This window comes from Mya arenaria, chromosome 2 (genome assembly GCF_026914265.1).
Source record: "Mya arenaria isolate MELC-2E11 chromosome 2, ASM2691426v1".
NCBI classification, from domain to species: Eukaryota; Metazoa; Mollusca; class Bivalvia; order Myida; family Myidae; genus Mya; species Mya arenaria.
The window spans coordinates 70,034,929-70,049,169 of record NC_069123.1 but is presented as its reverse complement, the minus strand read 5'-3'; the positions used below and the strand labels follow the sequence as shown (position 1 = coordinate 70,049,169).

The following is a 14,241-nucleotide window of genomic DNA, read 5'->3' as shown; positions in this document are numbered from 1 at the left end:
ATATTGATTAAATGACAAACTTCGTTCTCAACAGAGGAAGGCTCAATGTGCTGGCAAATGTTTGTCGAAAACCTCTGGAAAAAATCTTCTGCCAGTTTGACTCCAAGTTGGAGGCAGCTGACGAGGGTTCCGGTGATGTCAAGTACCACCTGGGTATGTCTGTGGAGCGTCTGAACCGTGTCACAAACAAGCAGATCAAGATTGCAGTGGTGGCAAACCCCTCCCACTTAGAAGCAGTGGACCCTGTCGTGCAGGGGAAATGCCGGGCTGAGCAGTTCTACCGGGGAGACACAGAGGGAAAGAAGGTATGGACGAGGTTCACTCTTGTGATGATTTTGTTCAGTTCCAAAAAAATAATTAATGTAACTTAATATTTTTTGGCAAGGATACAATAGTCATTAGTGATCTTGTGTACAAAATTTAATATTTCATACATGGTAGTATAGTAAAAAAATCATCAAATTGCAAATATTGAATATGAGGACATCACTTCCATATTGGACTTTTTATCATTTTTGTCCATGTTTTTATTTGTAGGTGATGAGTTTGTTGTTACACGGAGATGCTGCTTTTAGTGGTCAGGGTGTTGTGTATGAGACATTCCACTTAAGTGACCTGCCTGCCTACACCACACACGGCACAGTCCATATTGTCGTCAACAACCAGGTAATAATGCCTTTAGGACTACCAGCATAATATGGCTTTGCTCATCATGTTATAAGCAGTTTTATGCCCAGGGCCCAAAGCAGTTTTTATCCCTGGGCCCGATAAAGCAGGGGATGTGGGCATTTATATTTGCCCATTTCTGTCTGTCCATCCCTAACATTTAGGATTTACAGAAATTAGGGTTAGTTTTGTAGCAAAATGAATGCAAATGTTTTCAATAATATTGATACATGCATAGTCACATTATAGATGCATAATGGAACTATGACAATTCCATAAGACTGTTATTGTACTTAAATTGCATTCAATATCTAGCTTCTATACATATTTAGTCAGGTAATCAATAAGAAAATCCCTTAATCTGCATAAAGATTATATAGAAATGTATATGATTCCTTTTTAGTTCACATTTTCTGTATGTAATATATCTCAAGAGACCAAATCTTATCCAGATTGGATTCACTACCGATCCTCGCTCTTCCCGATCCTCCCCGTACTGTACAGATGTGGCTCGTGTGGTGAATGCCCCAATATTCCATGTGAACGCAGATGACCCAGAGGCGGTAATGTACGTTTCCAAGGTCGCAGCTGAATGGAGGGCAACCTGGGGCAAAGACGTGGTTATTGATCTGGTTAGTTAAGCTTTATTTGTTTATCTGGTTGGCAAAGCTTTCTTTGTTTATCTGGTTAGTAAAGCTTTGTTTATCTAGTTGGTAAAGCTTTATTTATGTATCTGGTTGGTATAGCTGTATTTGTTTATCTAGTTGGTATAGCTGTATTTGTTTATCTAGTTGGTATAGCTGTATTTGTTTATCTGGTTGGTATAGCTGTATTTGTTTATCTTGTTGTTATAGCTGTATTTGTGTATCTGGTTGGTATAGCTGTATTTGTTTATCTTGTTGGTATAGCTGTATTTGTTTATCTGGTTGGTATAGCTGTATTTGTTTATCTGTAAAGTGGATTGTTTGGTATTCATGCAGCTACACTTGATTATTTCCTATTATGGTAACTATTGGGCCATTGATATTCATTTTTACATATCAATGTAAGGTATTTATGTCTGGTTAGAGAATTAGTCCATGACCTCATGATGAAGAAATGAAATGGTATTTTCTTCTGAAATAATGCGAAAAATTATTTCTTTTGGGAAAAAATACAACATTTTAATATCAAAGGTAATTGCTTCTTGATTCTCAACCCCTCCTTGTTTTGCAGGTATCCTACAGAAGAAATGGTCACAATGAGATCGATGAGCCAATGTTTACACAACCCCTGATGTACAAGCAGATCGCTAAAACCCCAACAGTCCTGGCACAGTATGCTGAGAAACTCATGAATGAGGGCATAGTCACGCAACAGGAGTATGAGGTGCTGTGGTTGAATCATGCTCATATAATACGTATAAATCATTGACAATACACTGACAAATAGTTTAAGCTATTTTGTTGTCGTCATTTATGTTCTAAATGGAATTGCAAACATATCAAAATAGCCATAAAAAAAGTAGTTTTTTCATGTGTAAGTATAGGTTTTGTTATGTTGATGTTGCTTTAAAAAGAAAAATGTTATATTGTAAAATGTGATATTTAACTTGTCTGTTTCTCAAAGAGAAAAAAGTTGTGATATTATGATGGCCCTGGTGTGATCATAGTCATCTGTGTCAGCATCCACAAACTTTCACTTTGGCAATTACTAAATAACAGTTCAAGGTATTCACATGAGACTTAATTAATACACATGTTGCCAGCAACAATAAGAACATTTGTTGCAAGGCCTTAACTCTTGCTTTAGTAACTGTTGAGGTATGTCCCTTTTAACAAATAAAACAGACTAGCATGCTATCCTTTTAGGGTGCTCTTCTTATATAGTAATACACCATAACGTCTAGCAAATAAATACACCAATAAACCCATTCTTAATGTCTGTACTTCAGGAAGAGGTCAGCAAGTATGACCAGATCTGTGAAGAGGCATTTAATCTTGCAAAGAAGGAAAAGGCTGTCTCCAACGCAGAGTGGCTGGACTCCCCGTGGGATGGCTTCTTTGACTCCCGACAGGCCATGGAGCTGCCCAAGACTGGGATCAAGGAAGAGGTGCTTAGACACATCAGCGAAGTCTTCAGTACACCCCCACCTGGTGATTTCGTTATTCATGGTGGTAAGTCATATTGGTTTGATTACAGCTGTTATTATTATTACCAAGTGTTTCACATACTGTAGAATCAAGATTTTTGGTGTTTAAAATTTTCTTTTTCTTTCAAACGTTACTGAAATGTGCTAAACCTGATGTCACTTCATATGGCAAAAACTGTTCTGGGTTTAATGATATGGCTTTCAATTATTGTTTAAAAATCTTTCAAAACACATTGACCATATGTTATTGTATTTCTATCAAATAAACCGGTAAACCATTTTCCTTTTTAGCTCACCTTTCACATAGTGACAAGGTGAGCTTTTGTGATCACAATTTGTCCGGCGTCTGTCGTCCGTCCGTCGTCCGTCCGTCGTCCGTCCGTAAACTTTTACTTTAAACGACATCTCCTCATAAACCGCTTAGCCAATTTCATCCAAACTTCACAGGAATGTTCCTTGGGTGGTCCCCTTTGAAAATTGTTCAAAGAATTGAATTCCATGCAGAACTCTGGTTGCCATGGCAATGGAAAGGAAAAACTTTAAAAATCTTCTTCTCCCAAACCACAAGGCTTATGCCGTTGATATATGGTAGGTAGGATCACCAAATGGTCCTCTACCAAGATTGTTCAAATTATGGCCCTTGGGTCAAAATTGGCCCCGCCCCGGGGGGTCATGGGTTTTCTCTGTATGTTTATATTGAAAACTTAAAAAATCTTCTCCTCTGAACTTACTTGGCCTAGAGCTTAGATATTTGTCATGATTCATCGTCTAGTGGACCTCTACAAAGTTTGTTCAAATTATGGCCCTGGGGTCAAAATTGGCCCCGCCCCGGGGGGTCATGGGTATGCTCTATATGTTTATAGTTAAAACTTCAAAAATCTTCTCCTCTGAACTTACTTGGACTAGAGCTTAGATATTTGGCATGATTCATCGTCTAGTGGACCTTTACAAAGATTGTTCAAATTATGGCCTTGGGGTCAAAATTGGCTCCGCCCCGGGGGGTCATGGGTTTTCTCTATATGTTTGTAGTGAAAACTTCAAAAATCTTCTCCTTTGAACTTACTTGGACTAGAGCTTAGATATTTGGCATGATTCATCGTCTAGTGGACCTCTACAAAGATTGTTCAAATTATGGCCTTGGGGTCAAAATTGGCCCTGCCCCGGGGGGTCATGGGTATACTTGATATGTTTATAGTTAAAACTTCAAAAATCTTCTCCTCTTAACTTACTTGGACTAGAGCTTAGATATTTGGCATGATTCATCGTCTAGTGGACCTCTACAAAGATTGTTCAAATAATGGCCTTGGGGTCAAAATTGGCCCCGCCCCGGGGGGTTAGGGTATTCTCTATATGTTTATAGTGAAAACTTCAAAAATCTTCTCCTTTGAACTTACTTGGACTAGAGCTTAGATATTTGGCATGATTCATCGTCTAGTGGACCTCTACAAAGATTGTTCAAATTATGGCCTTGGGGTCAAAATTGGCCCCGTCCCAGGGGGTCATGGGTATACTTGATATGTTTATAGTTAAAACTTCAAAAATCTTCTCCTCTTAACTTACTTGAACTAGAGCTTAGATATTTGGCATGATTCATCGTCTAGTGGACCTCTACAAAGATTGTTCAAATTATGGCCTTGTGGTCAAAATTGGCCCCGCCCCTGGGTGGTTATGGGTTTTCTCTATATGTTTATATTTAAAAAAATCAAAAATCTCCTCTGAACTTACGTTGCTTAGAGCTTAGATATTTGGCTTGATTCATCGTCTAGTGGACCTCTACAAAGATTGTTCAAATTATGGCCTTGGGGTCAAAATTGGCCCCGCCCAGGGGAGTTAGGGTATTCTCTATATGTTTATAGTTAAAACTTCAAAAATCTTCTCCTCTGAACTTACTTGGACTAGAGCTTAGATATTTGGCATGATTCATCGTCTAGTGGACCTCTACAAAGATTGTTCAAATTATGGCCTTGGGGTCAAAATTGGCCCCACCCCCTTCGGGGGTCATGGGTTTTCTCTATATGTTTATAGTGAAAACTTCAAAAATCATCTCCTCTGAACTTTCGTGGCTTAGAGCTTAGATATTTGGCATGATTCATCGTCTAGTGGACCTCTACAAAGATTGTTCAAATTATGGCCCTGGGGTCAATATTGGCCACACCCCGGGGCTGATGGGTTTTCTCTATATGTGTTATAGTGAAAACTTAAAAAATCTTCTCCGAACTCACAAAGACAAGTAACGTCCTAATTTAAACTGGATAACATATTTAGTACACATACCAATTTTCAATATGGGCCACATACAACAATTAATAACAAATATACATATATAGATACACATGTAAAATCAAGTAGTGACAAGAGCTTAGATATTTGGCATGATATATCATCTAGTCGACTTGTACCAATATTGTTCAATCTTTGGCCCTGGGGTCAAAAAAAGGCCCCACCCGGGCGGTCATGGGTTTCCTTATATATGTATATGATGAAAACTTATAAAATCTTCTTCTCCGAAACCAAAAGGCGAAGGCCTTAGATATTTGGTATGAAGCATTGTTTATCGGACCACTATTAAGATTGTTCAAACTTTAGCCCTGGGGTCAAAATTGGCCACGCCCCGTGTTCATAGGCTTAGGTTTTCAATATTTTTATATAGTCTTATATAATAAAACTTTAAAAATCCTCTTCTCTAAAATATAAGACCTAGAGCTTTCATATTTGGTATATAGTGTTACCTAGTGGACCTACACCAAAGGTATTCAAATTATTGTCCCGGGGTCAAATTGGCCTTGCTCAGGGGTCATTTGTTTTTACATTGTCTTGTCACTTAAACATCTTTTCCTCTGAAAGTAAAGGTCAGAATTACTCCATACTTGATATGTAGCATCCTTACATGGTCCTCTCTCAACTTTGTTCAAATGGTTTTGTTTGGCCCCTTTTAGGGGTCACCAGAGCAAAAAATAGAAAAACCTTTAAACAACTTGATCTTATTAACTGCTTGATGGATCTTCAAGTCTGAAGCATCCTACATGGGCCTCTGTCAGGTCTTTTCAAATAATTTTGTTTGGCCCCTTTTAAGGGCCACTAGAGCTAAAATTAGTAAAAAAAACTTAACATTTTCTTCGCATGAACCCCTTGATAGATCTTCAGCAAATTTGGTTTGAAGTGTCCTTGCATGGACCTCTCTTAAATTTGTTCACATAATTTTGTTTGGCCCGGTTGCCATGGCAACCTAAAGGAAAATGTTAACAATTGGTTATAATCATCTTCTTCTCCTAAACCGCTTTGACAATTTTGATGAAACTTCATAGGAATGATCCTTGGTTGGTGCTTTTTCAAAATTGTTCAAAGAAATTAATTCCATGTAGAACTCTGGTTGACATGGCAACCTAAAGGAAAAGTGTCAACAATTGGTTACAATCATCTTCTTCTCCTAAACCGCTTGGACAATTTTGATGAAACTTCATAGGAATGATCCTTGGTTGGTGCTTTTTCAAAATTGTTCAAAAAAATTAATTCCATGCAGAACTCTGGTTGCCATGGCAACCTGAAGGAAAATATAGGCTGTCGTGTCTGTGCTGTGACTTACTCTTATATGGACATATTTTAAAATGACTTGCCATATGTTTTCGACATACCAAGACAACGTGTTGTGTGCAAGACCCATGTCCCTACCTCTAAGGTGAAAGATACACTAAGTGTTTATTCACAATGGAATGCTGAATATGAGGACATAAAGAGTGTTGGCTGTCATTTAGTATGATTGTTTTTTTTCTATGCTCAGAGGCAATTTAATATAACTTGCAATATGTATTTGACACATAAAGGCAAGATCAACTTTTTATGTACTTGTTCATAGATCAATGTCACATTGGGGGGCATTTGTCACATACTTTGACAGCTCTTGTTCAATATTCTTTGAGAAACAAGCTATATTAATAACAAAGGTTAAACTCTTTTACTCAGGTGAGCGATTTAGGGCCATCATGGCCCTCTTGTTTAAAAATCTTTTATGGTATATGGAAAATCCCAATCAAAATAAACAGATTGCAAAAAGATAAGAATTTCAAAAATATGTATGAAAATTTGTTTCAATGTTAATTGCAAGATCCAAAAATCCATATTTCCTTCATAATTCCTAAAGGGGTATTGCATAATAAAATAGAAATTCAGAAAAAAACATTGGTTTTACTGTATGGTTAACACACAATAAGTGATACAAATGGGATTCTGAATGCCATATGCCAATGCTAACTAAACCTAAACATCATAAATACTTAAAATATGTATTACGGTAGTTTTCTTGCGTGTCTCAGTCATGGGACCAGTACTGGAAAAAATGATATTCCGTTTCCCATATACATGTAAGATGAGTCTTGCCAATTGAAGGTATTCTAATGTGTAATTTTACGTTTTTATACGCCCATCTTACGATGGCCGTATTATGGGAACACCCATGGCGGGCGGGCGGCGGGCGGTCGGCGGGCGGCTCCACAATGTTGTCCGCTCTCTAACTTGAACATTTCTCATCCAATTTCCACCAAACTTCATGAAAGTGTTTGTTGGTGAAATATCTAGGTCAAGTTCGATAACCAGCCAAATCGCTTTAGGCACTCCAGAGTTATGGCCCCCTGAATTTGTCAAAATTGGCCATTTTAGCTTTGTCCGCTCTCTAACTTGATCATTTCTCATCCAATTTCCACCAAACGTCATGAAAGTGTTTGTTGGTAAAATATCTCGGTCAAGTTTAATAACCAGCCAAATCGCTGTAGGCACTCCAGAGTTATGGCCCCCTGAATTTGTCAAAATTGTCCATTTTAGCTTTGTCCGCTCTTTAACTTGAACATTTCTCATCCAATTTCCACCAAACTTCATGAAAGTGTTTGTTGGTGACATATCTAGGTCAAGTTCGATAACCAGCCTAATCGCTTTAGGCACTCCAGAGTTATGGCCCCCTGAATTTATCAAAAAAATAAAAATTTCTACTGTTAATGCCATATTGTGCCAAATCATTTGCTTCTTGAAAAGCTTGCTTCTCAAAGGGCCAATGTGACAGTAAGTTGTCTTAGAATCCAAGAAATTATTGATGGGCGTATTTTGTGAGTGTCACTCTTGTTCTATTTTAAATATTTTAAAAAAGTCAAATGAAACAAATAGTTATTTGAACAAAATAATAACGTTACATATTCATTCAAACACTGTAAAAATGTGATGTTCTTTGGAACCCTTTATTGTCAACAGTGATTACAAATTACTGCGCATCATGACGGCATAGTCAGAAACTCTTCAAGCCTCATTACGAGCCGCTGCGCAAGAGATTGGAACAGATTTTCCATCTGTACTCGAAACACATGGAAGACACTTGTAATCATTTCTGAGTTTAATGATTTATTTGTCTAAAAGTATTTATTTTATGTAAGCATAACTCAACATTTTTCAAGCTCCTTTTAAGATCCTTTTTTTTCCCATGTATTTCAGGCCTGAAGCGTATCCTGAAGGGTCGTATGCAGATGGTTAATGAAAGGGTGGCAGACTGGGCGTTAGCTGAGGCCCTTGCCTTTGGTTCACTGCTCAAGGAGGGAGTCCATGTCAGGCTCAGTGGACAGGATGTCGAGAGAGGAACATTCAGGTAAATAAAACTCACCATGTTTACATGTTACCTGTAAAAAATGCTGGCCCCAAATTGATCATTTGGTTGTGTAAACTATGGGTTAGTTTTGGGTATTGGACCAAATTTTTTAATGTTACTCAAAGTATGCATTTGTTTTGTAGCCACCGTCACCATGTGTTGCATCACCAGCAACAGGATGGCGTAACGCACAACTGTCTGAATCACCTGTACAAAGGTCAGGCCCCTTACACCGTGGAGAACAGCTCACTCTCTGAGTACGGAGTTTTAGGTATGGGTGGTAACACTTGTATGAATAAATCATTTTTTAGAATTTTTATAAGTTTCATTTGTTAAGTTTAGGCTATATTCCTTTGAAATTAGACAAGGATGAGATGTATTTCTATGTGAAGGAAGTGGAAATAACTTGTCCTGAAAACATTAATTAAAACAATAAAGCTAACTTTACCTCAATTAATCTGTTACAATGAATGCATTTGTTTGTGCAGGTTTTGAGCTAGGTTATTCCCTGACTAACCCAAATGCCTTAGTGTTATGGGAGGCTCAGTTTGGAGACTTTGCAAATACGACCCAGTGTATCATTGACCAGTTCATCTCCAGCGGCCAGGCCAAGTGGGTTCGTCAAAACGGCATTGTTCTTCTTCTCCCTCATGGCTATGAGGGAATGGTGAGTGAACTTACAGTACATACATGTTCAGGTGATAAACTATTCCTTACATATGTAGTTTAATTGCTAAGACACCTTTTAACTGATATCAAAAAGCTTGAGTTTAGTAATTGATTGTAAACTATTTTGGTTTCCATATGAACCGTCAAAACTATGATGAATTATTTGACCCTTGGTTGGAAGTGTTTGCAGCATATTTACCAGATACTTTGCTTTGGTTTGCTAAATTTCAGGAATTTTGTGAACAATTTGAGTAGTATCTTATGAGGTACATGAAAATTATGTGTCAATATTTATTATTTATTACCCGGTATTTCATCATCAATTCATAGCAGCTCATGATCTCAAAATTGCAAAAAATGTGGTTCTGCAGGGTCCGGAGCATTCCAGTGCGCGATTGGAAAGGTTCCTGCAAATGAGCAATGATGATGCTGACCATTTCCCGGTAGGTAACTGTGTACTGGAAGATTGGTCCACTCAAATTGACCCTTTTTTAGTTTTAAATGCAATGAAAATAATACTGTGAAATCATTAATGTTCGTGGGTTAGGTGATCCACGAATTCAAGATCCCACGAAATATAGACCCTTTATTCACTTTTTCAATTGCCATGTTATGTACATACTCTAGTTTATTGGTTCCAGAGGCCGCAGTATACAGCGTAAATATCCGTCTCACTGTATATCTTACTATATTTGTTTTGTTACTATATCATATTTGCTGTTAACAAATCATTTCAATGTGTTTTTATGAACCAAATGACAGAAGCACGTGCTTACAAGTGTGCTGTTCATGAATCTCCAAGTTTATATGATGTGAGTGATGAGTGTCCGTTCTTGATTTTTTTCTTTAATAAAATAATTAATCGATTACATTGGAGGCTTCTTATTGAACAAAAAAGTGTGAATAAATATTGAAATGATTTTACATGAAATAAGATGATATTCAACATTGATTGAATTTGTAAACATCATCTATCTTTTGGAATTGTTAACCCAATATACGGACCTTCTCTGTGTTTTCACAGTTTGCAAAATTCTTAATTGGCTTTCATGGGCATCGCCTATCTGTATTTATAATCAGGGTACGTCTTCTTTTATGACCTTAATTTCCAATTAAATCAATAATTGACATGGGTATATGCACTAATTGGCGTGTCGTACCACTTAAGCAAGTGTCATAAACCGAGTGACGTAGATGACGGAAATCACGCACCAGCGCGTGGAGATAATGCAGAAGATCTAGGACGATCGCAGTTTGGATTTTTTTTTCAAAAGTGAAAAACCACGAATTCAAGTACCCACAAAATCAAATTTTTCGGCAAACCACAAAATTTTTATGCCCACGAATATAAATGATTTCACAGTAATAGGGATTTATAAAGGTTTATTAAGAGTTGAATGGATAATGTTTAAATGAAAACCATATATAATGGTGTGCTGGGACTTGTATAGTCAAATACTTGTAACCAAGATTATTAATATTCTTTTTTGGTCACTTTTTCAGTGACACAATGTACATGAAAAACATGATGACAAGTAGGTTGGGATAAGATATTCTCAATGACTTTGTTTTTGAATCTATCCCGATTTTAATTCATACATACATTCAAGTGTCCAAAATGAATGATCCAGTCTTAATTGTTGGAAAGAACAAAAAGTGAAACAACAGCTCCACAATAGAAATTGATATGACATTAAATTATACCATGTCCACCCTTCATAATGTTCTACTTAGTTAAACAAGAGAATATCTTGAATTAAAGTCCGTGTTTGTTTGTCCAGATTTATCATGTGACTTGCAAATCTCTCCATTGGTTGAACAGTTTTAAATATTTATGTCAGGGTGGTTCAGCATCATGTAAATACCCTGTGCTTGTATCAGTATCTTACTAGAGATGAAGTAACTAAGTGAATCTTAATGGAATAATGATTCATATTGTCATGCTTATGATTTGTATAGTTGTTTGCAAATATATTTCACCAGTTTAATGTAATATATGTGGACTTTTCAGCTGACTTTTGTAGAACATTAGATTTAAATTGTTCAAAATTAACAAGAAACATGCATGCTGCTAGTTTAACAGGAACAAGTTTGTTGATAGGTTCAGAAAAACACAGAGGTATTGCACTCCGCTATATTAACAATGATCATTTGTTTTCTAGGACTCTTTCAGTACAGTTTATTTTGCTTATTATATAGCCAAACTCTATCGCAAGCTTTGGTTATAAAACATTATCAATTAAAAGCAAACATTTTGATAAAGACTTAATCACTTGATGATTTACTGTACCTGATGTTGGACAGAATCCTTTCTATAGTGTAGATACACTTTAATAGGAAGACATTGTTTTCTGTACAATATTTTTAAAAATGGCACACTCGCTTCATTATTGATTCAAGTACACGAAGGTTTTTCTGATAGTGCAAGTAGTTGGTCCCCTTTTATCCCCAAGCTATAACAGAATTATTCTTTTAAAAGCAAGTTGCAGGAAGTTATGCCGCTGGCCAGGTGACTTGACAGTCTTAACTCTGTGTGCTTATATGCATGATTTGTTATAATTTTAGAGGTCTTTCATGGTCAAGTGGAACGTGTTTCATACAAGGCATATCAGTTTATGGCTTCATATCAATTATGGAGGGTTATTGTGCTTTCTTGTATACAAGTTCTTGCCACCTTAGCCGTAGGCTGAGGGTAAGCTTTTAGGATCGATGATTGTCCGTCGACTGTCGTCCGTCCACACTTAGTTTGCACACTAGGGGTCACATTTTTGCCTCAATTGTCACAAAACTTGGTCAGCATGTTTTTCCCAGTAATTACTCGGACGAGTTCGAATATGGGTCATCTGGGGTCAAAAACTAGGTCACAGCGCCCAAATATGACCTTGTTAACACTAACATTTTCAGCCCAAATATCCTGGAAATTTGTCAGGAAGGTTGTTTCGATGATTTCTAGCTCAAGTTCGAATATGGGTCATCTAGGGTCAAAAACTAGGTAACAGAGCCCAAATATGGAAATACCTCGTTAACACTCTCGAGACAACATTTTCAGCCCAAATATCCTGGAAATTTGACAGAAAGGTTGTTTTGAAGATTTCTAACTCAAGGTCAAATATGGGTCATCTGGGGTCAAAAACTAGGTCACATAGCCCAAATATGGAAATACCTCGTTAACACTCTCTCGAGACAACATTTTCAGCCCAAATATCCTGGAAATTTGACAGAAAGGTTGTTTTGAAGATTTCTAACTCAAGGTCAAATATGGGTCATCTGGGGTCAAAAACTAGGTCACATAGCCCAAATATGGAAATACCTTGTTAACACTCTCGAGGTAACATTTTCAGCCCAAATATCCTGGAAATTTATCAGAAAGGTTGTTTTGATGATTTCTAGGTCAAGTTCGAATATGCGTCATCTGGAGTCAAAAACTAGGTCACAGAGCCCAAATATGGAAATACCTTGTTAACACTCTCGAGGTAACATTTTCAGCCAAAATATCCTGGAAATTTGTCAGAAAGGTTGTTTTGATGATTTCTAGCCCAAGTTCGAATATGGGTCCATTTTCAGCCCAAATATCCTGGAAATTTGTCAGAAAGGTTGTTTCAATGATTTCTAGCTCAAGTTCGAATATGGGTCATCTGGGGTCAAAAACTAGGTCACAGAGCCCAAATATGGAAATACCTTGTTAACACTCTCGAGGTAACATTTTCAGCCCAAATATCCTGGAAATTTGTCAGAAAGGTTGTTTTGATGATTTCTAGCTCAAGTTCGAATATGGGTTATCTGGGTTCAAAAACTAGGTCACAGAGCGATATACATGTAGGGCCATCTTGGCCCTCTTGTTTTAATATTGCCTGAATCAATTTATGACATCCTGTGAAGGCAGCCTGTGGGGAATCTGTTTATTGCCTTTAAATACTCCTTGCTATGTGTAATACTATTTTGAAAATCACTTGCAGTTTTACTCTGCTCTCTCTGGCAGTTATAACGAGGTATTTCAGTTAAGCTTTGCACGCACCCTTGTTTGCTATGTTCTATGCAGCTTTGTTGCTTAGACTATTATTTTTTTCTTTAATATGCTGGGCTGTGCCTTCCGAGCAACTCATTTAAGTCTTCCTTACATCAATATAAATAAGAATTGTTAAATGTTAGTGCAATCAAACCTGTGGATACTGTTAATTTGTTGTCTTGAAACTCATGATGTTTACCACTAATTTGTTGTATGTTGTAATTGTTTTTTTGGTCTCCAAATTTAGTCTGTGAATTTCGATTTTGTACATGTACAGTTTTCTGTAAAATCTATAGACCAGTTAGATCATAGTTCAATTCATTTTATGAGTCATTCATTAAGTATTTTAACTTTTGTGTTGCTATTCAATAATGCTTCTTCCCTGATAAACATCCTTTCTCCAGTCCAATCAAAAGATGTGATTAAAAAGACACTATTGATTATAAATCCCCCGCCACGGAGTAGGGAGGGTATTATAGGAATGGACTTCGTCCGTCTGTCCCTCTGGCTGTAACATTTCGTGTCCGGGCTATAACTTACTTATGCAATGATGGACAAATATTGTCCTCGTTGAGACGATGTGCAGTGAACTTGAGCCGGGTCCATACCTCAAAGGTCAAGTTCACACGAGACATTAAAAGCTAAGAGTACACATGCTCGAGTCCGCGCTATAACTTAATTATGCATTTATGGATTACCATATTACTTGGTACAAATGTTGTCCTCATTGAGACGAGGTGCAGTGACCTTGACCCAGATCCATATCTCAAAGGTCAAGGTCACATGTGACATCTAAAGGTCATAGTACACATGCTTGTGTCTGAGCTTTTTACATTTAGCAGTGTAGACATGTCAATTCTTCAAAAGCAGTAAAACAATGTTATGATGTCACCACTATATATGTGTATCACTTTATCGAAAATACTTAAGGCTTGCTATTTCATCGATTTTATAAATCAAGGACTCATTTTCCTTCTCTTTTTTTTAACCAAAATAACCTTGACATTGATCTTACCTACACTACACACAATATGAGTAACTTTAACAAATATCCTTTTATAATATGTTCAAATATCCAAGAATATTTAGGTTACCAATCAAACAACTTGTATTTCCTATATTCCCACTCTTGACCAGTGGTTGTGT

At 37.0% G+C, this 14,241-nt stretch overlaps 1 protein-coding gene across 7 annotated transcripts in view; it reads left to right on the top strand.

Annotated features, from left to right (window-relative positions):
• Positions 1-14,241, top strand: part of LOC128221571 (2-oxoglutarate dehydrogenase complex component E1-like) — a 42,076-nt gene that overhangs the window by 24,838 nt on the left and 2,997 nt on the right. For 3 of the 7 annotated variants that reach the window (XM_052930207.1, XM_052930179.1, XM_052930193.1), the window contains 10 exons: positions 35-305; positions 538-666; positions 1,119-1,298; positions 1,882-2,034; positions 2,600-2,822; positions 8,270-8,420; positions 8,564-8,691; positions 8,909-9,087; positions 9,461-9,532; positions 13,046-13,078. In XM_052930207.1, coding sequence (XP_052786167.1) covers positions 35-305; positions 538-666; positions 1,119-1,298; positions 1,882-2,034; positions 2,600-2,822; positions 8,270-8,420; positions 8,564-8,691; positions 8,909-9,087; positions 9,461-9,532; positions 13,046-13,078 — 1,519 coding nt within the window. Of the gene's footprint in view, positions 1-34; positions 306-537; positions 667-1,118; positions 1,299-1,881; positions 2,035-2,599; positions 2,823-8,269; positions 8,421-8,563; positions 8,692-8,908; positions 9,088-9,460; positions 9,533-11,190; positions 11,209-11,568; positions 11,599-13,045; positions 13,079-14,241 lie in introns of all 7 variants that reach the window. The other 4 variants (XM_052930214.1, XM_052930219.1, XM_052930186.1 and 1 more) reach the window with 3 other exon arrangements.